Source organism: Dermacentor andersoni, chromosome 1 (genome assembly GCF_023375885.2).
Source record: "Dermacentor andersoni chromosome 1, qqDerAnde1_hic_scaffold, whole genome shotgun sequence".
In the NCBI taxonomy this organism is placed as follows: domain Eukaryota; kingdom Metazoa; phylum Arthropoda; class Arachnida; order Ixodida; family Ixodidae; genus Dermacentor; species Dermacentor andersoni.
The window spans coordinates 110440302-110465297 of NC_092814.1; the positions used below are offsets into that span (position 1 = coordinate 110440302).

A 24996-nucleotide genomic window follows, 5' to 3' on the forward strand; every position below is an offset into this window, starting at 1 on the left:
TTTTTGGTCTGAGACCGCCGCAAGCTCCATGTTATGAGCGGCTTTTTTTTTCGTCCCGTGCGCTCATATCATCGCAGAAGACACGCTCAGGCAGTAATTTAATTATATTCAATGTTAAATATAGTTACGTGAAACTAAAGCGATCGTTGAGGAAGTTGAGAAAGCTAGAATACCGAGGCTGCCCCACACACAACCACAGCGGTAGCGGCGTTCGCATGCCCTCTCATGCACGGTTGCGCCTCTAGCGGCGGGCGCTGGCGCTATATGAAACTGAGGCGGCAGTTTCGTGACCAGAAAAAACATGGAAGGACTCTGATTGTATGCTCTGCGCTTGTCAGCTCAAAATGGCCAAACCTGGTGAGGGGCCCTTTAAAAACATATTCTGGGGTATTATGTGCCAAAACAACATTATGATTATGAGGCACGCTGTAGTGTGGGACTCCAGATTAACCACCTGGGGTTTTTCAACATGCAACTAAATCAAAGTACACAACTGATTTTGCTTCCATCGAAATGCGGCCACTGCAACCAAGCTCGCCACCTCAAGCTCAGCAGTGCAATGCCATAGCCACTGCACTACCGCAGCGGGTAAAGGGGAGGGATGCCTAGAAAAGCTGGCTTAAAGAGGAGCTTAAATTTATCTTATCAAATGATTAAGGAGGACTCTAAAATAGGTTCACAGTAGCCGTCACTTTCTTCTATGTAGAAGACATTTAATGTGTTGTACTGTCTCGCCAAGAATATATAATGAAGAAAAGCTTTTAACGCAAACCTAAAAAATTTAATAATGCTGTTTGGCAGCAATGACAAAACCACTCTGGCCATAAGAAGTTACTGTAGTTGTAGCGAAGGAGCAGAAACATAACATGGTAAAATTTATCTATAGTGCTACAAGCAGCTGCAGCCCACTGATGACTGAGATTGTGATTACGATATCAGTGCTTTATTTGTGCAACTTTGCCATATGATGGCCATATCCTCTAGAAATTGCTTTCAGGAAGAAATCTAGGAGTACACAGTTTCAATTACTGCCTGTAAAAATGGAACACAGTATGGATTAAAAAAAGAAATAGTGCAGGTAACCAAACTTGAACTGATGCATACCACACCAGCAAGGAGAAAACAAAAAAAGATGTACTCATACATCATTACACAGTGGAATATTGGACAGGTTCATTTTCTTGTGCTTTAGAGAAGAAAAAGAATGTAATAACAACAGTCATGTGTTTATCTTAATCTCCGAAGAGACTAGGAATGTCAGAGACACTACATCCAAGAGATTGATGCTGCTACTAGAAAATACAAAGGACTGGTGAATGCACTGATGATTTTACGACGGCAAGCCTGAAAATGCAAGATCATTAGACTTTTTTGTTAGTGTTGGTTCATTGGATATGTAGTACCATAAGATAAAGATTACATGCTACCAATAACCACAAGACTGACATCACTGAATGGGACAACATGTGTCGAGCCCATCCAGAACCTAATTTCCCGCTGATGAAAAAATAAGGAAATTCTAACGTACTTTTCCACATACTAGTTCCCATCCTCAGTAAGCCATTTGTCATAGTAGTGCACAACTTTCTGTGCCCTCACAATGTAGAATTATTGGATTTAACATCCCAAATCAACACAGAGACTATGAGAGACGACGTTGTTCAATTTTGACCACCTGAGGTTAGTGTTGGGTGCACCCAAACCTCGGTACATAAATACCTTCTTCTTCTGTTCCCATGGGAATGCTGCCTTCATGGCTAGGAAACAAACATGTAACTAGGGGTGTGTGAATATTGAATATCACGAAATTGAATCGAATAGCGAATGTTCGAATAATTCGATTCGCAAATCGAATATCTACTATTCGATATGTTCGGTGTAGAGACCCGTGCAGTAGCAGCTTCAACAGCCGTCAATTTAACCCGCACGTGTGACCTCGGGACCTATCACATGACGAGCCACCCGTATAAACATACTAGCGGCTGACTAGGATGACCGAGACAAAGAAAACACGGAACACACTAGATGAAGAGTCGTCTAGTGTTCCGTGTTTTCTCTGTCCCTGTCTTCCTTGTGCTGCATTCCCAAAAATTTTCGTCACAGCCACACTGCCTTGGCCGTTAGGCCCTATCAGCGCTTCTCCATTGGGCGCTGTTGACTAAAGTTATGGTCTGGTGCCTAATCGACGGGGATCTATTCTTCGCAGCAGCTGTGTGACACTAGCAAAGCTGACAAACCACTTTGCAAACGAAAGCGAGTGCACGTGACAACAACCACGTTGTTCACAGCTGCCATCTTTTGCGGCACATGGAACAGCGGTCTCTCATTACCGACAACGTTTGCGTACACATATCACCTTTTCTCTCTCGCTCTCTTTTTTATTTCTTCTTCTTCATTTTTTTTTTTTGTAGCTTCGAGCAACATGTCACAACAATAGCTTTGGTACAGGGTGGGTGCGAAAGTGTCGTGACCTGGTTGCATGCATTGATGCAGACGGCGGATAAAGGAGGAAGGGGCATTGCGAGAACTTGCCGTGACCCTGTGCAGATTTTAGAATATTTGACAGGTGGCAAATCACACCGAACCTGACAACGAAATGGTGCATATGGTGCCTACTCTTTCCTGTTGGCACCGGCTACTAGAGTCACGTGATGCGCGGTCCTTTTGTCGGGCAGCTTGGCCTAACCCACCTGCAGTAAAGTTGGTATAGCCCTTCTGAATTTTGAGGAACAACTGGAAAGCAAAACTTTCCATGCGATAGATAAAAGATTGTCGCAAGACACAGGTCCAGTATTAAACTGAGGACCTCATTAGTATTCTGTATAACAGAACGTCACTAATTCATTAGTTTCAGAGGAAACTAAGCCCTTGATTCTATTTAACAGAAATTCTATAGATAAAAAATATTTTACAGACTTTCATATACTAGAACTGAGCTGTAATCAATGCTGGCATATTATTTTAGTATTCCCTTTAATAAGAGTAGACCACACTGTATATCTTAATTTTTATGTAGCTATGTTACTGGTAACTTGCTACATTCTTGCTATGCAATGCTAGAAGACTGCCGAGGATGTGCAGCACCGTATTTTCTTGCCCCAAATTAGTAAGCATTAAATTTTGGGAAAAGTTTTCTGGTATTCAATTTGTATTACCACACCCCTACATGTAACCTCTGCATGTAACCGCATAAACTTCCAAAGAATTTCAGATGGATTCGTTTTCTTTCTTCAAACAATGACTAAAATTTAGAGGTAGCATGATAAGCTTGTACATGCCAAGTTCTACGAATGCAGTATGAAATTAGTATTTTAAATGCACCATTCGTGGTTCCCCAATATACAGACATCTGCAAACAAAATTTGCCTCCTGGATATGCCTATTAATTCTGAGATGAAACACTTGCCTCTGTGTCTGAAGTGAGGTGCGCAAGGCGGGCATGAATTTCTTCAACAAAAGCAGGATCAAAGACCTCTTCACCTCTTGCATCACCTACAACCACTTCACGCCAAACTTCTCCATGCTTGGCTTTCACAAGATGAATTTCAAGCCTAGAGGTGAAAATGTGAAAAATAAATAACTCACTTTCTCCAGCTGAACTAAGAGCACCCATAATATTTCCGTGTCATCACATCACTTACAGTAATGCGCTATTGGGATACCTGACACACCATCAGTGCCACATAGGACTGTCCAAACACAATGGCAATAATGTTAGCAGTGGTGGAACAACCATTTGATCTTTTGGCACAGGCCCTAGCGCAGACAAAAATCTGATTTGATGCAGCAACAAGCACTTTTGGAACAGTGTCCAACGCACATCTATATAGTACCAGGTATGGTCTCCATTTTAACTAAAATAGTCAATAAATATAGCAGAGCCTGCTTTTTGTATATCAAAGAGGCATTTGGGTTTGAAATAATGAAACTAGATTGGTTAATCTTTAATAGAATGGCTTTGCCTGTGTGTATATTGCAGCAGTACTTGCAATAGGCATTGTGTATTTGGTGTGCTTCAAGCGAGCTAGAAAAAAAAAGTTCACGAAACTAGAGCATATCAACAATGTCATGCCCTAGGACATGCGTGACCAAATTGAAGTTACAGTGAAGATGTCCACAGGTCTCATCTAATGTGCACAATCTATCCTGCATAACTGTGCCATGAAGCATGTGAAAGCTGATTAAATTGCAACTACGGAATCTGCCCTTGCGATCTAGCCGGATCGCAAGGAAGGTCCCGGCACAAAATAAAACTACAGTAGAAGCTCGTTTATACGTTTCGGAAAAAAACGTGAGGAAAAACGTACTAACCATCAAAACGTACGACCCAAAGTAACTAAAAGAATTTGAAAGGCTCAACTACTGTTGACATCTACATAATGCGAAGTGTCGTGCGGATTGTAGCGGCACGAGATGCCGATGCGTTTTGTTGTTTTCCTATTCATCATCATCATCATCAGCCTATTTTATGTCCACTGCAGGATGAAGGCCTCTCCCTGCGATCTCCAATTACCCCTGTCCCGTGCCAACTGACTCCAACTAGCACCCGCAAATTTCCTAATTTCGTCGCACCACCTAGTCTTCTGTCGTCCTCTACTGCGCTTCCCTTCTCTTGGTGCCCATTCTGTCACCCTAATGGTCCAACGGTTATCTACTCTACGCATTACATGACCTGCCCAGGGCCATTTTTTTCTTTTCATGTCAATTAGTGGTGTTTTAAGAGGGTGATGGGAAACCGAAACGAATTCGAGCTTGTGGCCAACGGAGGATGCCGCCGAAGCGAAACATGATGCCCACATCGCGCCACCTGCAGCAGGGAACGGCGGCATGTTTGGATTATCGACTACTAAAAGCGTGCAGTACGCTACCAATGGGACTATGTCACACACACCATGCGCTGTAAAACAAATAGGTGAAGATGCTTATCGCAACAGGTTTGGCGGCGATAGCTATGAATGCAGCGTGCGACGACCCAGGCGGAGCTTTGCTTGTACCGAAATAAGAAACTGTGCACACCATTGTTTTCACGTGAGACGGGCGGCTATACAGTAAACTTTCAGTTGTACGAACGTCAGTTAAATGAATATTTCAGAATAACAAACTTTTAGAGAATCCCCAGCAGTTTTCCTATGCATTCAAAGCAAAAATCTTCCAGTTAAAGTTTTGCGCTCTGCAGCGCTGGCGTAGTCAATGCCTGCCACTCCCAAATCGCCCCTCCAGCGGTGGCTATGTGCAGTGTGACCGTGAGCTGGGTTACCTGTGCTGAATTATCATATCTGGAAATTGTTTCCAGTGTTCGTCCCGAAGAAGAAGAGTGCAACGAGAAAAATGCAATGGCAGAGGCAGATTTAAATCCTGTACTTCTAGCCAAGGCTGTAGGATGCCTTTGAAAGTTGGGAGGCTTCGTGTCTCAGCAACAAGCTGTGCCAGAGGAAGTGCACAAAAAGATACTCTCTGCACAGCTTTGTTACTTCTTGCGCTTTAAGAGCACCAGTACACATGAAAATTAGTTTTTTTTTTTTCAGGGTGAGATAAGCAGCAATGTAACTATTATATACTTCATATATATTAATGTACATAACTCCATAAATTGCATTTCACACTTTTGACTCGATGCCTGCTGTGCCCTATGCTGTTTCATATTCTAGTGAACTTTCAGTTAAGTGAACTATTTCCTTGGGTGCCTTGAAGTTCACTCAAGTGAGAGTTCCCTGCATACTGTTTTCGATTGTGCACGCCCCACACCTTTTCTTGTTCACATGGGATCTAGCGACCAGAAAATGTATACAATCGCAGTCTGCAGCAGGGAATGGCGTGGCATATGGTTTAACGTATATTAAAAGCATGCGCTACACTTCCAACAGCACCACGTGCTCTGAAACAGATGGGCGGATATGCTTATCACAATAGGATTGGCGGTGATAGCTGTGAATGCTGCGTGCGATGACCCCGGAGAATATTTGCTGGTACCGAAATGAGAAACTAGGTGCGCGCTGGCATTTTCACGTGAGACGGGCGAGCGCGTATTGCAGTGAAGCTGCCACGGCTTGCAACTATATACTGTTCTCGATTGCGTGCATTTTGCTAATTTTCTTGTTTACATGGGATGTAGCGGCCAGAAAACGTATCATACGATTGCAGTTTGGCGACGTACTGAACGTTGGTGCCGAAAAATTGTGTGTTCCGAGAAAGTATGAACCAGTAAAAAATGAGCGTAACTCTATTGGGTCATTTCTTGTGTTCTCGATTACAAACATTGGCGCCGGGAAAACGTATGTAATGGGAACATATGAACGAGGTTCTACTGTGTATCAGCGACTGAACACACACATTACAATATATCTTAAAAGTGGCACTGCCAACAACTCTACTAAACATTGTGCGACCGGACATTATCTGAGACTTGTTTTTGATTTGACATCCTTCCTGAGTGAGTTCTGTGCCACGCTGGTATGAGGAATATTGAACTGCAGCACACTGGAACATTTGCCGGAGAGAAATGCAACAAAAGTATGAAAATAATGAATCTAGAACTGAGGGCATTGGTTATATCTATGGCTATGGCCACCCCGTTGACTTCCAGGATAATGAGGATGATGATGATGACAGTGGCGTGCTTTAGGTTTGGTTTGTTTTACTACTGAGGCAGCATTGACAGAAGGAAGCATTTGTTCTTATGCTTCATTTGGTGCAAGCTTGGTGCAGTTTTCCACTAAAATGCCATGCCACTTTGTGGCAGGATGGCAGAAAGGACTGCTCTTGGTGCAAATTTGGCGCCACTGGCACAGCTGTTACACCAATGTGTTAGATCAAGATTATCTTGATGCTCCTATTTATTGTGCTCACCTTTCCTCTAAACACAATCATGAAGTTGAAAAATTAGGTTACGACCTTTAAATAATGAATGCCACAAAGCTTCTGATAATGCAGGAATATTAAAGGAGACATCATTAGAACATTATTGGTAGCCATTTTCCATTCATCTGAAACATCATTAGAAGGGAAAAAAAAGAGTGCATTTCACTGAACATGAAGGTAAGGTGCTACTTAGTATGCAGGTTATGCACACTGAGTAGCACCTTAACAAGGTCTTAAAGGGGCCCTGAACCACCCCTCGGGCTTGGTGAAATAACATAGTCCGCGGGTAGCATACACTGTTGTGAACATCTCAACCAAGTTCTGCTGTCCTACGTGGTCCGTGGAGCTTGCAAGCAGAGCGCGAAGTCACCTTTCTCTCAAACGCCCTCATTTCAAAAACCTCATGATCCTCGCTCTTTTCTGTGTGCTTTATTTCGTCATAAAGCACACTCCAATACGCGGCTGCTATTGGTCACTGCGCTCGGCTACACCGCGGCCGTCAAGAGGTGCCGCCACAAGTCAAGTGGCTAAGCGCACTGCGGCTCTCTGAGGACAGCCGCGTTTGGCTTACGTTTAGCGTGGCATAGGCACCAAATCGGAAATTTGAACTGCGCGCTACGGTGACGTCTTCGCTGTAGCCTTCGCAGTGCAAGGCATCGAGGGAGGAAGGGGAGCACAGCTGAGGCCGTGTTTGATTGCCGATAAATCCGCTTCTGCTGAATGCACTGAAGTACTTCTTGCAGCAAAGTGGTTCTGAAATAGCCTATCTTCACTTCAGATGTCTCTCTCCACTTCGATAAAGAGTGGTTCAGGGCCCCTTTAACAAGGTGAATGAAGGCAAACAAATGCTTGATATTTCTCTAAGCAAATGCCAGTGTGAGGAGAGAAATAAGTTTTGTAAAATTTATGTACCAGCATAATCAAAAACACAAATGACTAATTAACCTTCAGAATGACAAAACTGGAATATCACAGCTTGGGAAGTTGAGAGACAAGTTGGTATACTTTCAGTACGAAGTCACTACATTCTTTACTACTTAAAAAGCCTTACACCAGGCCTCTTCAGAAATTTTGTTATACACTAGAAATTGTAAAAAACCATCTAGGGAAAGTTCATACTGCAAGAACTTTTTAGAAGGGGGCATCCTTTCTCTTTTCCTTTCTTGCTCTACAGTGCACATTTCTGGCGGGAGTCTTGCATTCTCTGTACTGCAGGTGGGACTACTGATGTCATTTTTTTCTATCTAAGAGACTGGCTGCTCTGATAAAATGAAGATGGGGGCTTTTGCTTGAATCTTCAGTTCGTTTTGCAGTGTACATATTGCTGTATTATTTCACAGCTATGATCGTCACCAAATGATCTAAACATAGGGCTCATTTGCAATGACCAAACTTGGTGAGAGGCCCTTTAATGTAAATATCACAATTTACAGCTTCAATTTCTTACTTGTATAGAGTGTAATATACACAATGTTTACACTATATTCTGAAAGCACTAAACTTGTTTTTGAATAATGTAGGAAAGCATAGCCTTTCACACCATAGAAGACCACGTTTGAGATACGCATCGAATGTTCAGACCCCTTATGAAAATGTAAAGCTGGACAAAACTTTGTTTGAAAACTCTGCGTAATGTGTTGTATGACAAGCAACTACCTGATAGTGATGTCACCTCTTGTCAAATCTTATCACCTGAGGTGATAAGATTTCTTGCTTGGTTAATAAAGATTTTCAGAAAATATGTACAGCATTCCGTGTAGATCTACAAGATCATATAGCTTTAAACCAGGGTAGTCTTATGTACTAGCAAGTACAAAAATTAGCAAGGACTTACTTTTGGTCCAGTATAATCCACGTGCTTCCATCTTTGACTACTGCATGAGGAAAATCTCCTTTCAAAACTGTCTTGCCCTCAATAAGGATTTCAATGCCTTTAACTTGAAGGCTAACCTCAATGTCTTTCTTGGTAGCGGCCTCATGCAGCCGGAAAACAACTGTGATCTCTTCTGCAGTTTGAATAAAGGAGTAAAGTGGTGGCTCTTGTGCTAGAAGGCAGAAACAAATTTGTGTCTGAGACAGAAATACAGAAAGAGGAAAATTTTGAAAGACTACAAACAGTAGCATAGAATGACGTCATGAAAGTACATTTTTTAAATGACAAACAACTATACAGGGTGCAGCAAAAGTTTTCGCACTCAAATAAAAACCCATAAATATGGTTGCGATGCACTGTAACAAAATCACTTCTATCTCAACTTACTGTGCTATGTAATCTACATCCATAAATCCAAATATACTTTTAAATAGTTCACATTTTGCGTGAATGCAAGCTTTCAGTCGCTCCAGAAATGCATTGAGGGTGGCACGGATGCAGTCTTTAATTCACTACATGCTTTTTCCAATGCCCGAGGAAGAAAAGCCAAATTGCAGTCAGGAGTAGAGGAGGCTGTGCTTTTAAACACAGACCTCACTGAATAGTCAAGTGGTTTTAGACCCGGGCTGTTTGGGGCCATGCTGAAGTGGAATTGGAATCGGGGAAGTTCTTCGAGCACCACTGTTGCACCCCCTTCGCCTTGCGAGCTGGAGCACAATAATGCTGATACGTCCACTGATGGTTTCTGAAGCGTGATTTGGCCCAAGGAAGGACCTCCTTCTTCAGGACATCTTCCTGACAGTTTGACCTGTTCACTTTCACTCCCTGATCCAGGAAAACCAGTGGAATTTTTCCATCAGCAATGTTTGCCACAAACACCATTATACTAACTGAGGGGGAGAAATCCTTCTACTGATGTTGGCTTCTTTGAGGCTTCCTGTCAACACCCTATTGTTTCGGTAGTTTAGAAATCACTCTATAGTGAACACTGCCTCGTCAGTGAAAACAATACTGCAATGGCGTGCCGTGTTGCCAAAGCATTTGAGCTGGTCCTTGCATCTTCCGACCCTGGCCTCTTTCACGTGTTCTGTGAGCCCATGAGCTATATGAGTCTTGTAGGGGAACTTTTGTAGATTCTCTTTCACAATTTTTCGGACGAAATACTTGTAAATTACTTTTTTACAAGCGATTTTTTGGAGAGTGCAGGAACTTTTTCTAGACTGGAATTCATCCACTTGACAGAACAATTATACACCTATTTATATGTGAACAATTTTTCACATGTATATAACGAAGCATATATGCTGCCTAAAATGCCCTGGGAATGATGATATGTGTTACACCATTTGTTGGCTTGTATGGCTATTAAGCTGGCATTGATTAAGAACATGTTTGTTAGATGTTACTTTGGTGTGTAATGAAACATTGACGTAAACAAGGGTCCTTTAAAAGAAAAGCTGGCATCCTGCAGCAGCTACTGCTGGCACTGGAAACTGGCCAATAGAAAACGCTTATCCACTGCTGCTGCCACTAGACACTGCTGGAAGGAGCAGGCACACTCAGTATGAGCTGTTTGGGACATACTGGCCATGACCATGAACTGAGGATGCATATCAAGCTGCTCAGTTTGTTATAAGTGTGCCCAGTTCTTGCCATTAGTAGATGGTGCAAGTAACAGACTAGACTCTCAGCCGCCAGTTGCCAGCCCCAGCAGTGGTCCCCGAGGGGGACAGGTTTCCCGCTTGTGTGTTTCTTACAATAAAGGACACTCATGTACAATGACGGTCTGTCATGCTGAACTAGTGTGACTTGCATACCAGGTGCTCCCATAAGAACACAAAATAGTGGGCTCTGGTTAATATAACTTGTCTGCATTTCACTTTTCCAGCATGTACAGCACATTAAGCAATGACTTACTAAGTCTAGTTTTTTGCATATATTCTCAATCTACTTACATTTGCCACCTTTAGTCTCTTCCACCTCATGGCCCACTTCAGCTTTGCATGAATCAAAGACAAAACTGAAGTCCTTTTCTGAAGCCATGCACAACGAGTTTCCATGGGTATCAAATGCCACATACAAGGGAATAGAAGCACCCACAAGTCGTCGATGCCGCCTGAGACTCCACGAGCCACCTTCGCAATTGGATACTGAAATAACAGAGAGGGCTTACTGTTGTGGCAGTTTGCAGATTTTGTAGGCACCATTAAACAGCTCACCTTCTAACATGGATGCAGCCAGTAAAACTTACTAATGCGGATGCTAGAAAACATAACTGCTTCAGTAGGAGAGCTAACATTATTCAATATCTGATCATTGTTACCACATAAGTTACTGCACAGAAGTAAATGATTAAGGAATATCAGGGCTAGCTACTTTGCACAGCAAGTTCAGCAAAATGTACAAAACAGTTTTAGAGACAAGGTGTGGTACAGAAATAGCAACATGATTCAGAAAATCAGCTAATCGCAGGTTATTACATGAAGAAATGCTCCCACTACTAATACAGGGCCTCAGTTTTCTTCTTTTTTTTGATTAGCTCTTGCTGAATTTATTACAATGTACTCATTCAAGATATTACATCTTTAGTAGGGGCGTTCGAACAGTGGAATTCCCATATAAAATATGAATATTCTAGATATATGGTTTATGCATATTGAATATTTCCTTACTTCTAAACAATAAGATATAAAAGTTCTATGGAGTACAATGAATTAAAAAAAGACTTATTTACATCTATTTGATACATATAATGCAGTTAATAAATGGATGTATGATTAAATGAGGAATTTGTAAATAACAGAAACAACAACAACAACAACAACAAAAACACCTCTCCCTATTTCCTCCCAACAAAAAGTGATCATATCGAAAGCACCACGAGACTGACGATATTGTAGAAACAGGCAGAGCCCACCACCAGATGCACGTAGAATGTTGTGTTTGTTGAATGCGCCAAGTGTAACGCTACAGTATCGCACAATGTTTTATAGGAATGCTAACATAGAGTGGCTAAACAATAAATTGTTTTGCCTAAATCAAGACAACAAATACTAGGCATCCTTATTACATGACTAAAATTATTGAGCAGAAGTTATCTGTTCCATGCATTCCTTCAAAAACTGGTGCCTCTGTGCAACTGTGGTTCTTCACTAGCAGAATTGTTCGGAACAGTCACCATTCACAGACATCAAGCCTTCTTCTCGTAAACTCTATGTTCATTATGAAACTGCAGCGTGCACAACAAACGAGACACAAGGCAAAGGTAACACACAGTGTCTGTGTGTTACCTTTGCCTTGTGTCTCTGCTGTTGTGCATGCTGCAGTTTCATAATGAATAGCTACCAACTCATCCAACTTTCAGTACTTTTACAGAACTCCATCTTGTTGTTCTAATATTAGAACCGAAATGAATACTATTAAACAATTTTGAATAGTGAATTCTCTAATCAAATACAAATCAAAACACAAGAGACTATTCGGCTCTTATTTAGAAATTTCTAATATTCACCCATCCCCAATTCTTAGATGCAGACCATCATAGGATGAGCAGCACAGGAATAAATTAAAATGATGAGGGGTAGTCTAGGAAGGAATGTTGCCAATGTTTTGACAAGGAGACTTGTCTTCGTCAAGGCAGCAGCGGTTTTTCTTAGCAGTGTTTTTAGGTACAGGTAGCTCACTCTGGCCTATTTTCATAAAGGAGGGGGGAAAGAGAGAGAGAGAGAAAGGGGTGGAGGGCAGTAGACGAACCTGAAATGACAGGGAGAAGAACAAAGGGAAGTTTGGAGTTATGAGAGTAAAAGCTATCAATGGGGGCACTGGTTTTGCATTATACCAAGGAGTGGAGGTAACATCTCTGAGAGAACAAATGTTTGACTGTCGGATATATATCCTACAGTCAAACTTCCTGTTTCCTAGGGATAGAGATATAGAAATATAGACAGTCATATCTCATTCACAAGTTTCATACACTCCAACCAACAGGTATAAATATTTCAAATGGAGCTCTTTAACCCATTTGCTATACACTTGAACCTCGTTATAATAAAATGGAATATAATGAAGGGAATGAAATTCCCTTTGGAATCTCCATAGAGATGCATGTATATAAAACCTCGTTTTAATTAAGTAAAATTGTACTACCAATGGATATAACAAAGTAGTATATTTGTCTTTGAACCAAAAGAATACCCAACCGTTGCGCGCTGAGTACATCGCTTTTTGTGGGGTTTGGCACTTGTTTGTTGTGGCAGTTAAAAACTCCTGCATTGAATAAGCCATCGACCAACACTGGTTTTTCTCACAGCAGCACGTAGCTGCACACCTGCAGCAGCTCACTATCGCACTTCTCCACTGAACTCTCTCTCTTGCGTGTACCTAGCTGCATGATAAGCGCAGTAGTGTGAAAGATGTGTGGCGGAGTGAAAGATTAGTGCATTCAATTTTACTGCACGGCATGCCATGCAGGCAGGTGCAGCTGGGCGTGGCCTCCGAGATCTCCCCGACTGGTGCTTCAAAGTCTGTCGTATCAGGTGATAAGTAGCGTGTTGCACAAGTCGAACATTCTTTTGTTGTTTTGCGCGGCTGTGTAGTGGTTAGGTGCGCTCCAAAGCCATCTTCTCATTTCCATGTTTACAATTGTGCACCTCAATGGGCATATATTGCAATAAATGGCAATAATGAATATAATGAAGTAACAGATACAATGAAGTAATCTCGCCTCCCTCTTTATATTAATTATAATGAGGTTTGAGTGTACTAATCACACAGATATACCCAGTAGCCCTTAATTACCTCTTCTTTTTATCCAGATGTATGAGTATGCATGCTACGAGTATGCAGTTTTCATTTGTATTCTTAACCGTATCAGAGTCACCTAATAATTTTTCCTATTGAAGCTATTGAAGGACTCTGACCAAACACTGGTTGCTACCGGGTATTCTTCCCCACTCACCCCCCTTCCCCACCCCTTTTGAATTGCATAGGGATTAGTTGAATAGCTCCTGCTTTCTTAGAAAACCAGACGCACTGGATCTGCTGCACCTACCTACATCCATAGATTCTTTCCTGGCTCCTGTTGTTATCTCCACTCCTTGGTAGAACCAAAACCAGCACCATAATTGTTCGCCTTTACTCTAATAACTCCAAACTTCCCTAAGTCCCTTCCCATGTGATTTCTGCTTTGTATAACCCTCCCCCCACTCTTTTTTCCTTTCTTTTTTCTTTTTTTAATGTTAGGTACGCCACACCCCGCTCTGGCCTATTCTCCTCCTTCTCCTCTATGAGGGTGGGGTGAATTCTGGAGTTTTACATGCCAAAACCATGTTTTGTTTATAATGCCCACCGTAGTGGGAGACTCCAGATTAATGTTGACCACCAGGGGATCTTTAAAATGCACCCAATGCACAAGACACGGGCGTTTTTGCATTTCGCCCCAGTCTATATATGGCCACCGCAGGCAAAATTTGATCCAATGACCTCATGCTTAGCAGCGCAACGCCATAGTCGCAAAGCCACTGCAGCAGGTATGAAGGTGGGGGGAGTGAGCTATGCGCACATAAAAACACTGCTAAGGAAAGCAGTTGTTACCTTGACACAGATAAAGCCCCTCCATACACGTTTCCGCCGACCAGGTTAAGTACCGCCAACCTACCCTCCTCCTCCACGCTCCTCTCCCACTCACCCCCTTAGCTTCCGGCGTCAAGCGGAACTTCCATAGCTGCAGCTTCCTGTTCCGAGTGGAAGTGACGCTATGTTTTTTTAGCGCTGTTTACTTTCGCGTCGATGGAGAGGCTTTAATTGCACCAGCTACGGTTTAAACTGTGAATGCGATTCCATCCAAGAACCACCGCCTATTGTAATCAGCGATCTGATCGTGTTCGCTGCTTCGCGTCAACCTGCGACGGGTTGTGCCACGAGAGACAACGTACAGTGGAATGTAGTGCCTGGGCGTTTGGAGACCACTGCTGTTTTTCGTGCATTTGGAAAACAGCAACCGCAAACTACTACTTCAGCGGAATACAACAGCTTGTCGCCTTTGCATTCTTCTCATGGTGACTGCCACAGCTCTGCAAAGCACGCGCGGGCGTCTCACCATCGGCAGTCAAAGCGGAAATTCCCGCAGCGCAACTCCAGCAGGAAGCGGAAACACCGGAAGCGGAAATGCAGGAACCAGATTTGTGGTGTGAGGTGAAAAGGCGGCGCACAACAAAGGTTGTCGCTACTTAAGAAAGCGGCGGTGGTGCGTGAATGGAGGGGCTTTAGATGCAGACAAGTCACCTTGCTGAAATGCTGGCTTAGAGCGACATTCCTTTTTCGACTACTCCTCATCATTTCAAGTTCTTATTTTCCTTTAACTTCTGTCTTGTATGATTAAAGCAGATGTGGTGGAAAAGCATGCAAAAATAAAAGTGCCTTTAGTGTGGGAACCACACGCCATCACCTCTGCATTTGTAGATCCTCAAAAAAACATGGACCTTATCACACAAATTCTGTTAGCAGCCCATTCACAGAGGATTAGGTAGGGACTTCTTTAGCTCTACGGTCAATCTGATCATTTGGTCATCTAAGCAGTGCACAAGGGAAGATGTCCATAGATACACACTTGCTAATAAGAGTGCTTTCTACGTTGCACGCTCTTGGAGGACACAAAGCTTTCTGAGAAAATTACAGAAACCACTCCATACGAGGTAATCTACCATTTCAAGGACACCTTAGGTTGTTTTTTGATAAAGGCACAAGGACTGGAGAAAAGGAGCTCAACAGCCTATTGCCCTTCCTTGAGATGTTGGCAAAGGCCTATGGTATGAGGAAGTTCTGGCATGTTGGAAATTACTATATTTGCATCTTATGTTAGTCCCTCTTGACTGCCACAACAGTTGTCACAATGACTCCCATTCAGCATGCAAAAAATTGGTAATATGCAATGACCTTGTGAGCAAGCTGGAAACTGCCAAGGATAGTCGCAAAGCAAATATCAGTGCATTCATGGCTTCTGTACAGCGACCACTGTACAGAAGCCATGACCAGAGTACAGGTCTTTTTTCATGACTAAAACAAACAAACAAACAAAAAAAAATTATGGGGTTTTACGTGCCAAAACCACTTTCTGATTATGAGGCACGCCGTAGTGGAGGACTCCGGAAATTTCGACCACCTGGGGTTCTTTAACATGCACCTAAATCTAAGTACACGGGTGTTTTCGCATTTCGCCCCCATAGAAATGCGGCCGCCGTGGACAAACAAACAAACATCACCAAAAATGTGGTCAGAGAGAGTGAAGGACATAAAGACAGAACGAGAGCTTTCCTGTGCTTGTCCTGTCTTTCTGTCTTCCCCTCTCTATGATCGCAATAGTAGTGCTAAATTCATTATTATTCGACATGCACCAACTAGCCCAACAGCAAGTACTACCGAAGCAAAAGAAACTGTGATCTGGATGAGTGTGGAGTCACACTGATTTAGATTATACAAAATGGTAGCATGAGCACAGTGCTTTTTAAATATGGGCACTCAATACAACAGAACCAAGGATTGAGGTGTCTAGCACATACAATTTCAACGTTAGCAGCAGACAACTGTCACAATAGGTAACATTTAGGTTATGAGAGTTGAATGAACATTAAATAAAGCATTTTTCAAGTAAAGAAGGCAAAATGTACTCACAGCAAGTAAATGTCAGCCATTCAAGGACGCATACAAAGTGCACAGTGCTTTCGGGAATGCTGACGCTACCATGAACGTCTTGTGGCCGGCTAACGTATGCCAGAAGGCACTCCATCTGCTGGCTGCTGGGAAAGTTGCTGTGAGCACTTGTCAAGAGTATGGTGCCAGGCTGACTCCACTCCAAGCGGTGTGTGTAACATAGCTGCCAGAAGCATGCGAAATTGGGTTAATTAATCACTGGTTAGGCACTACTGTAATTTAAAGGGACACTAAAGGCAGATGTTTCATCAAGCTTAAGTGATCAATTAATCCTTGCGAACGTCTCAGGTATCAATGTTATCGAGAACAGAATTTTAGTAATAGAGAAATTGAGGTAAATGCAGGACACGATTTGAGGTTCCCCAGGTCATTCAAGTACTAGCCCGATGACGTAGCGACTCCTCATTATAATTATGTCACTAGTACTGAACCACTTATAATAAATAGATCACTGGATTGCAAGATGACAGAAAATGCTACTAGTCTACCTCTATTCGATTCTTTAGAAAAGGTAACTTTTTGACGTTACCCTTGACAAACACGCGGGCGGTCAAAAAGTTTCGTTTTTGCTCGACTCTTTGTCGCCCACACTTTTACATTTCAGTAGTTTTGTTATCGTGTAGTGCTGCGCTGGCTTTGATTGCTCATGAAACTCACACAAACTGCTAGTAGTAGAGAAGAAGTTCTATCGCAATGAGTGTCGAAAATCATGCGCGGAGTGCGCTTTCCCTTCCTCTTTCATACTGTCGGCTTTGTCTTGGCTCAGATTTTGGCTGTGCTTTTGCATTATGCGCAAGAAACCATAGCACTGACTGTCAGGCGCTGTTTTACTCACTGACAGCAGTAACGGCTGTGATGGCGTATGCAATGTCACGAGCGATTTGAACTGCGCCAGAGGTATGTGGAACCTTCAGACAAGATTTTCTTCTAACCTATTTCTTGGTACGAAACAAGCACTGCAAGGTTTTTGGAATGGTATTTTAAGAGTCCCCGTAGACTTAATATTTTCCTTTAGTGTCCCTTTGAACGACTTGTTCAACAAAAAGTTTGTACAGCTTCATGAGTGTACGCTAGGAAGTGTCTGATAATGAAAAAAACTTATTAGCCTCACATTAGCAAGGCAGCACTGCAGAAGCTACAAGAGTAATGCAGTCATAGAAGTCTCACTCCATGCATTTCACAGTGCCATTGTTTGTGATCTGCGACTTTTTCTATGGAATAACTACTACTTCATATATTACTACAGCTTGCGGACGTGAGGTCACATGAAAGTATCTATTATTTATGCACTTTTCTGCTTCCAGTATGCGATGTAATATGTTTCCATCACAAGTGCAAGAGCTGTGGCTGCTGGCTGCAGAAATGTGTCACTCTGCTCACTTGGTGGTAACTAGGTCCTGACGCATTCCATGCAATAAATACATCATATCTTGCAACATAAATGTATGAGACTTGATCTTACATCAAATTACATGATGCATATTTATATTTCTTTTTCATATGTGATACACTATTTCTTGGTTGCAAATGCGAGCAGTAAGATAAGTCTCTCAAGCCTTCATAACATTGCCTGCTATGTATGAAATGCAACATAGCTCCTACATACTGGCAAAGTCTTACATAAATGCAGAATTTTTGTAAACTGGGACATTTCAGAGGAAGACTGGAAATTTCATATATGCAGTCAGAAAAAATTAAATCTTCTATTTTGCATAAAACTAACTTCCAAGACATGGAACTAACTTACAGAACAAGCACTGTCTCTTCAGGTTTCAAAAACACAGTGCAAGGGGAAATTGAACAAACTCTATTCAAGTAAAGCATCATATAAAATCTATAAAAACATTCAATGCAAAAGCATTATGATGCTGTTAGAAAAAAAGAAAAAATAATATAGCAATGTCTCACCTGCCAAGGTTCTCCCTGTGGCCGGCTAGGAGAGTTGAGAACATACATGGTACCCTGACCATCAGAAATGAGGCACCACTCAGCATGAGGAAAGTCCAAGGTACAAGCTCGACAAGTACCACTTGGCTCGGGAATCTTCCAAACAACTTTTGGTTCTAGAAGGTGACTCTCCTAAAAAAAAAAACGAATCAAGGCACAGTCACCCAACCTACCAAACTTGCAGATGGCCAGCGATATAACAGTGTTGTTCTTACAATCAATCATAAACATTAACAACAGGGCTTACATTTCTTCTCATATAAGATGTACACAATTCACTTTATCTTTGAAGGTCACATCTGGAGTGATATATTCTTAGCTGATAACTTTCAGGGATACTGCTTTGGAAATAAAGAAGGTGCGCCAAGCACGAGCAGTGGACACGGGCACCGGCTCGCTTGGTTGCTGCCAGATGGAGAATCAGTCAGATGTCCGGGTCTGATCCCCATCCTTTTGCTACATATTATTTGGCGCCGAAACCCAAGAATGAACGAGAGACCTTTAAATGAAATGAAATGTAGCGGAAGGAGAGGCATCAGACCCAGAAGTCTCACTGATTTTTCATTTGGCAGCAACTGAGCAAGCCAGTGCTAGTGGTTGCTGCTCGTGCTCAGAACACCTTCTTCATTATTTCCAACACACTCCCGGCCTGACCAATATACAAGGATCACTTTCGAGCCAGTACCCTATTTCACTGGCCCCCAAGGTCTTCATCGACTGGATTTTGCATCTGCTGTTGCCCCATGCACTAGAATACTTTCACTTTTGGATTAAGTAGCATTGATGTAACTCCTTATTGGAGTAGCACCAGAGGCTACTATCAATGGGCATTGTGCCTGCTGGATTAGCCAATCACCCTTTGCTGAAAGTGATATATTTAAAAGTGATCTATACAGAATATGGCCCCTGCATGCAGGAATTCACAATGCATTAAACATGGTGCAATTGGCAGATATTCTGTGATTTGTCAATGATAACACACCATTGTTTTATTCATTTCATGGTAAAACAATCTTCAGTCCCAGAGCTGGTTCACACATAGGCTTTAAAAAAAATTATGGGGTTTTACGTGCCAAAACCACTTTCTGATTATGAGGCACACCGTAGTGGAGGACTCTGGAAATTTGGCTACCTGGGGTTCTTTAATGTGCACCTAAATCTAAGTACACGGGTGTTTTTGCATTTCGCCCCCCTCAATATGCGGCCGCCATGGCCGGGATTCGAGCCCGCGACCTTGTGCTCAGCAGCCCAACACCATAGCCACTGAGCAACCACAGCGGGTGTTATACACACGTCACATTAAATGACCTAGCAGACGGTACACTGAGAACAGTCTGCTAGAAAACCTACCCATTCCCAGAATAGACAAAGCCATGAAGTTTAAGATATCTGACAACCCATGATGGAGAATCCTGACGGTGCCATCTACAATTGTCAATCAAGTGATTAATGTTGATCCAGATGTGTATCAGAAGCCAGCATGAGGGCCAATATTGTTTCTCAACCATCTATAACTGTTAGCGGTAAAATTAAACATATAATATCAGGATGACTTTTATTTGCTAATGTGATGGATCTTGTTCTTGCACATAAAACTAAGGTACTCTTGCGCAAGTTTCGAAAGAATAAAAATAACCAATCTATATATACAGGGATACAGTGAGTTTTTGTATCGTGACGACACTGTAAACGTGGATAACAAGATAATTATATCACGATATTATATGTTAACTCCCCTTTTCATCAGAACGTGAAAAACACGTATAATTTTCACGAATACATGGCCCTTAAGTAGGACTTCCCATTTCGTAACGGCAAGTTCTAGTTGAGAGAACAATCGACTGAAACGTCTATTCTGAGCTTTGCGATTATATGACAATATGTACAGCGCATTTAAACGAACCAAATATATTGACATATATAACAAACGGCAGATACACAGGTTATTTGCATTAAAAGCTATACCTAACAAACAAGACGATTGCGACAATACAGTAAGAATACAAGCAAGCAAGCATACTTGCAGGAAAACATACATTTGCAAGACTCATGACTGTATATAACAGAGATGCGGGCATTGCCTTACTTGTAAGGCAGCCGCAAAAAGTGCAGACTTATACGGTGCTGTACCATGTTTCCGGTTCTGTTCACATGCATACGCAGGAGAATAACTAACGGAACAAGACAGTTTAGCAGGTCATGTTTCGGAGGATACGAGCCAGGTGCACTAACTTGGGAGAAATGTGCCCACATGACGTGGTGCGCTTCGGACATAAAAAACAGAGTGTTGGCATCCCATGGATCTTGGACAAGTGCGTTAATAAATCCAGCCATCTGAACATGAAGGTAGCCGTACTGATCATCTTCCAGGTGAACTTTTTGAACGCCTGTTCGGAGAGAGCAGAGTAAGCACACACAACTCGTGTGGAGACACGGGACACTGAAAACAACTTTGGCAAGAACTCCGGTCATGCCATCTTACCTCCTTGAAATGCTTGTCTTATGATAGGCAGTGGCTCGAGTGTCAGACGATAGCTCTCAAATTTCGCATCAAGGAGGTTTCGATTTGGAACAAGATTGAGTCTAGCTGCGCTCGCCGCCATGTTTACAGGCGTTGGCATAACGGCAAGAGAAATGTAAGGAGGTTGGAGCGATGAGATGCCACATGCCACACGTACTTATCCAGTGTAGACAGATAACGTAAGCGCTACGACGCTGTAGCGTTGTTTGAAATAATAAACTATAGAGGTCTTATTAACGACACAAGCATTTTGAATAACACCACTTTTTGGTATTTATTTATCGGTGTGAAGTTACCGGACCTAGATCATTATGTAGTGATGTGGTCACAGAACACCTATATAAATTGGGTATCTGTGGCGTCAAATCCACGCTTCATAAGGTGGCGCCCTCTATAGTATAAATTCGAATCTTAAGAGGAAGCTTTAGCTCGGGCTCAACTCCGAAGCGGCCTATTCAAATACATGTAAAAACGCAAAAACGTTTTTCTGAGATAACCCCTGGACCGATTTTAATGAAATTTGTTGCATTTGAGAGGGAAAGTGAAATTCTAGTGACTGTTGGTCGCGGAATTTCTATTTAGGTCCTGAATTTTGTTAAAACAATTTTCAAAAATTCGAAAGTTTGAAAAAAATAGAAGCATGAAGTTTACAGATTCATAACTCTGCACCAAGAGCAGATATCGCGGTTCTGTAAACGGCATCCATTCGACCATTGAAAGCGGACAAATTTCATATGTCATTTTATATTTTACGTGAATTTGTTACGTTGTTTACAAAGGTTCTGCAAAAGCTATATTTCCATATTACTAAATTTTTTTAGATTCATGTATAGCATATGAATTTTGTCCACTTTAGATGTACTATTAGATGCAATTCAAAGAATTGTATTATCGTTTTTCGTTTTAGAGTTACAGAGTTGTAAACTTGATAGTTTCTTTTTTTGAAAATTTGCGATATTTGTCAAACTTTAATAAAAAATTAAGGGCCTAAATCAAAAATTCGAAACCAACACTCACTAGATTTTAAGTTTTTCTTTTAAAACCAACAAACCTCGTCAAATTTTGTGCAGTGGTTGCCGAGAAAAACGAATTCTCCTTTTACATGTACTTAGATAGGAGCACGGCCAAACTTCAACGCGGCCTATTCAAATACATGTAAAACGCAGAAACGCTTTCCTGAGATAACCCCTGGACCGATTTTAATGAAATTTATTGCAATTGAGAGAGAAAGTTAAATTCTAGTGACTGTTGTAAGCGTAATTTCTGTTTAGGGTCTGAATTTTGTTAAAAGCATTTTCAGATATATACAAGCACGAAAAAATAGAAGCACGAAGTTTACAAACTAATAGCTCCGCATCAAGAACAGATATTGCGGTTCTGTAAACGGCATCCATTAGATCATTCAAAGCGGACGAGTTCAATATGTCAATTTATATCTTACGTGATTTCGTTACGTTGTGTACAAGGGTTCTGCAAAAGCTGTATTAACGTATTACTCAATTTTTTGGGATTCATGTGTAACACATCAATTTTGTCTGCTTTAATGTACTATGAGATGCAATTCACAGAATTGTGATATCCTTTTTAACTGCTGAGTTAGAGTTGTAAACGTGATAGTTTCGTTTTCTGAAAATTCACGATTTTTGCCAATTTTTAATAAGGAACTGACGATCTAAAACGGAAATTCGAAACAAACAGTCACTATATTTTAAGTTATTGTTCTATTTAAAAGAAAACGTTAATATATAGTGACTTTTGGTAGCGAATTTTCGATTTAGGCCGTCAATATTTTAATAAAAATTGTTAAATATCACAAATTTTCAGATAACGACATTAAAGTTTACAACTCAGTAACTCATCAATGAAAAACGATATAACAATTCCGTAAACTTCATATAATATTACATCTAAAGCGAACAAAATTGATGTATTACACATAGCCATTAAATTTATCACTAATATGTGAGTAGGACTTTCGCAAAACCCTTGTAAACAATGTAAAAAATTCACATAAGACAAAAACTGACATATCAGATTTGTCCGCTTTGAATGCTCTAATGGATGCAGTTTACAGATATTGCGATATCTGTTTTACGTGCAAAGCTACGAATTTGTAAACTTCGTGCTTCTATTTTTTCAAGGTTACCAATTTTTAAAAATTGCTTTTAAGAAATGCAGGCTTTAAATAGAAATTACGCTTCCAACAGTCACTAGGATTTAGCTTTATATCACAAATGGAACAAATTTCATTGAAATCAGCTCAGTGGTTATCTTGGAAAAGCGTTTCGGCGTTTTACATGTATTTGGATAGGGGGCATCGGTGTTGGGCCCAAGCTAAAGCTTCCTCTTACTTTTTCTGGTTGAATGCGGCGGAAGCGATTTTGAGGGCCGAATTGATTTTGTGCACCTCCAATAGTTGGTGTCTAAAACCCGACATCTATGACCTGCAGTCATTGATATGAAGTATTTTCGGCTCTCGAAATCGCATTGCTTTCGCCGCATTTAACAAGCGGAAGCGTAGCCTTTAATACAGTATTTTAAATCTAGAGTGCGTCACACTGAGTTGTGGATTTGAAGAAACAGACGCTGCAATGAAACAAAGAACCTTTCTCAAAACCAAGAAGTGCCAGGGAGCTTATTCTTAAAAAATCTTTACTGAATCATTAGGTGTATCTTTAAGCAAAACATGCAAAACCTCATGAAAAACCTCAGTCGCACACCCCTGCGAACACAGTGTCCGAAGAGGTCGTTAGTGGTGCGGGTACAGTGGCGGGACAACGGCGTATATTCAAAGTACTACAAACGGCTGTGGCGCAGTTGCAAGCTCGTTGTTTCGTTTCCACTGTAATTCTGTGGAGCTTTTCTGTGTCGCTATATTAAATATATGTGAAATAAACATTGCAGGTTTGTAAAAACGAAAATCAAACACGATGACCCTGCTCTACTTACCCACCTGCTGTACACTCTAAAAAATGTTTGCACCCTTTGGAGAGTGTATATCTGCCACACAACAACAATCGTCATTTGTCTTGCCCGCATTCTTCTTGAAAACGCTGCGCTCGTTACTTTCCTGTCGAGAATGCTGTCATGCCGATAACGCGCATGCCGTTCGTGACTTGGAAGTACCGGGCTCGCAGCGTTAAAGAAAGGAAATGCGGGCAAGACAGATGACGATTATTGTTGTGTGGCAAATATACACCCCAACGGGTGCAACTGTTTTTACACTCTACACTCTAAGAAAAGTTTACACCCTTTGGAGTGCCCCTTCTGCCACACAACGATAATCGTCATCTGCCTTGATGCGCTTCCTTTCTTGAAAACGCCGCACACGATACTTTCCTGTCGGGAATGCTATCATGCTGATAACGCGCATGCCGTTCGTTACTGGAAAGTACCGGGCTCGCGGCGTTAAAGAAAGGAAACGCATCAAGGCAGATGACGATTATCGTTGTGTGGCAGAAGGGGCACTCTAAAGGGTGTAAACTTTTCTTACACACACTCTAAGAAAAGTTTGCACCCTTTGGAGTGCCCCTTCTGCCACGCAACGATAATTGTCATCTGCCTTGATGCGTTTCCTTTCTTTAACGCCGCGAGCCCGGTACTTTCCAGTAACGAACGGCATGCGCGTTATCAGCATGACATAGCATTGCCGACAGGAAAGTAGCGGGCGCGGCGTGTTCAAGAAAGGAAACGCAAGCAAGGCGGATGACGATTATTGTTGTGTGGCAGATACACACCCCAAAAGGTGTAAACTTTTTAGGGTGTAATCGTCATCTGTCTTATTTATTTATTTATTTATTTATTTATTTCAAGAGTACTGCCAGCCTCTGATTAGAGGCCTTAAGCAGGAGTGGTTACATACATGATGAACAATACATTGAGTACAAGGCGCGAAGCGTGAGCAAAATGAAATAGCACTGGAATTTAAAATATGAACAGCGTGTCATTTGCGAAAACGTAGCATTTAGCGCTAATAATGTGAAACCATTCCAGAAGAAGGAAATGCAAACTGCATGCTCTTAGGGCTAAATTGACGAACATTTAAGAGACAGAAAAACAGAAAACTAGAAGAATCTATGTATACAACGCG

At 41.7% G+C, this 24996-nt stretch overlaps 1 protein-coding gene across 1 annotated transcript in view; it reads right to left on the reverse strand.

The window, feature by feature from the left end:
* LOC126545614 (nudC domain-containing protein 1) overlaps nucleotides 1–21041 on the reverse strand; it is a 31607-nt gene extending 10566 nt beyond the window's left edge. The window contains exons 1-7 of the mRNA XM_050193536.3: nucleotides 20868–21041; nucleotides 20618–20772; nucleotides 18347–18517; nucleotides 16400–16601; nucleotides 10687–10881; nucleotides 8693–8903; nucleotides 3407–3551 (exon numbers count right to left, since the gene is read on the reverse strand). Of these exons, the coding sequence (XP_050049493.1) occupies nucleotides 3407–3551; nucleotides 8693–8903; nucleotides 10687–10881; nucleotides 16400–16601; nucleotides 18347–18517; nucleotides 20618–20772; nucleotides 20868–21006 (1218 nt within the window). The 5' untranslated portion in view covers nucleotides 21007–21041. The remainder of the gene's footprint in view (nucleotides 1–3406; nucleotides 3552–8692; nucleotides 8904–10686; nucleotides 10882–16399; nucleotides 16602–18346; nucleotides 18518–20617; nucleotides 20773–20867) is intronic.
* Between the last annotated feature and the right edge of the window lie 3955 nt (nucleotides 21042–24996).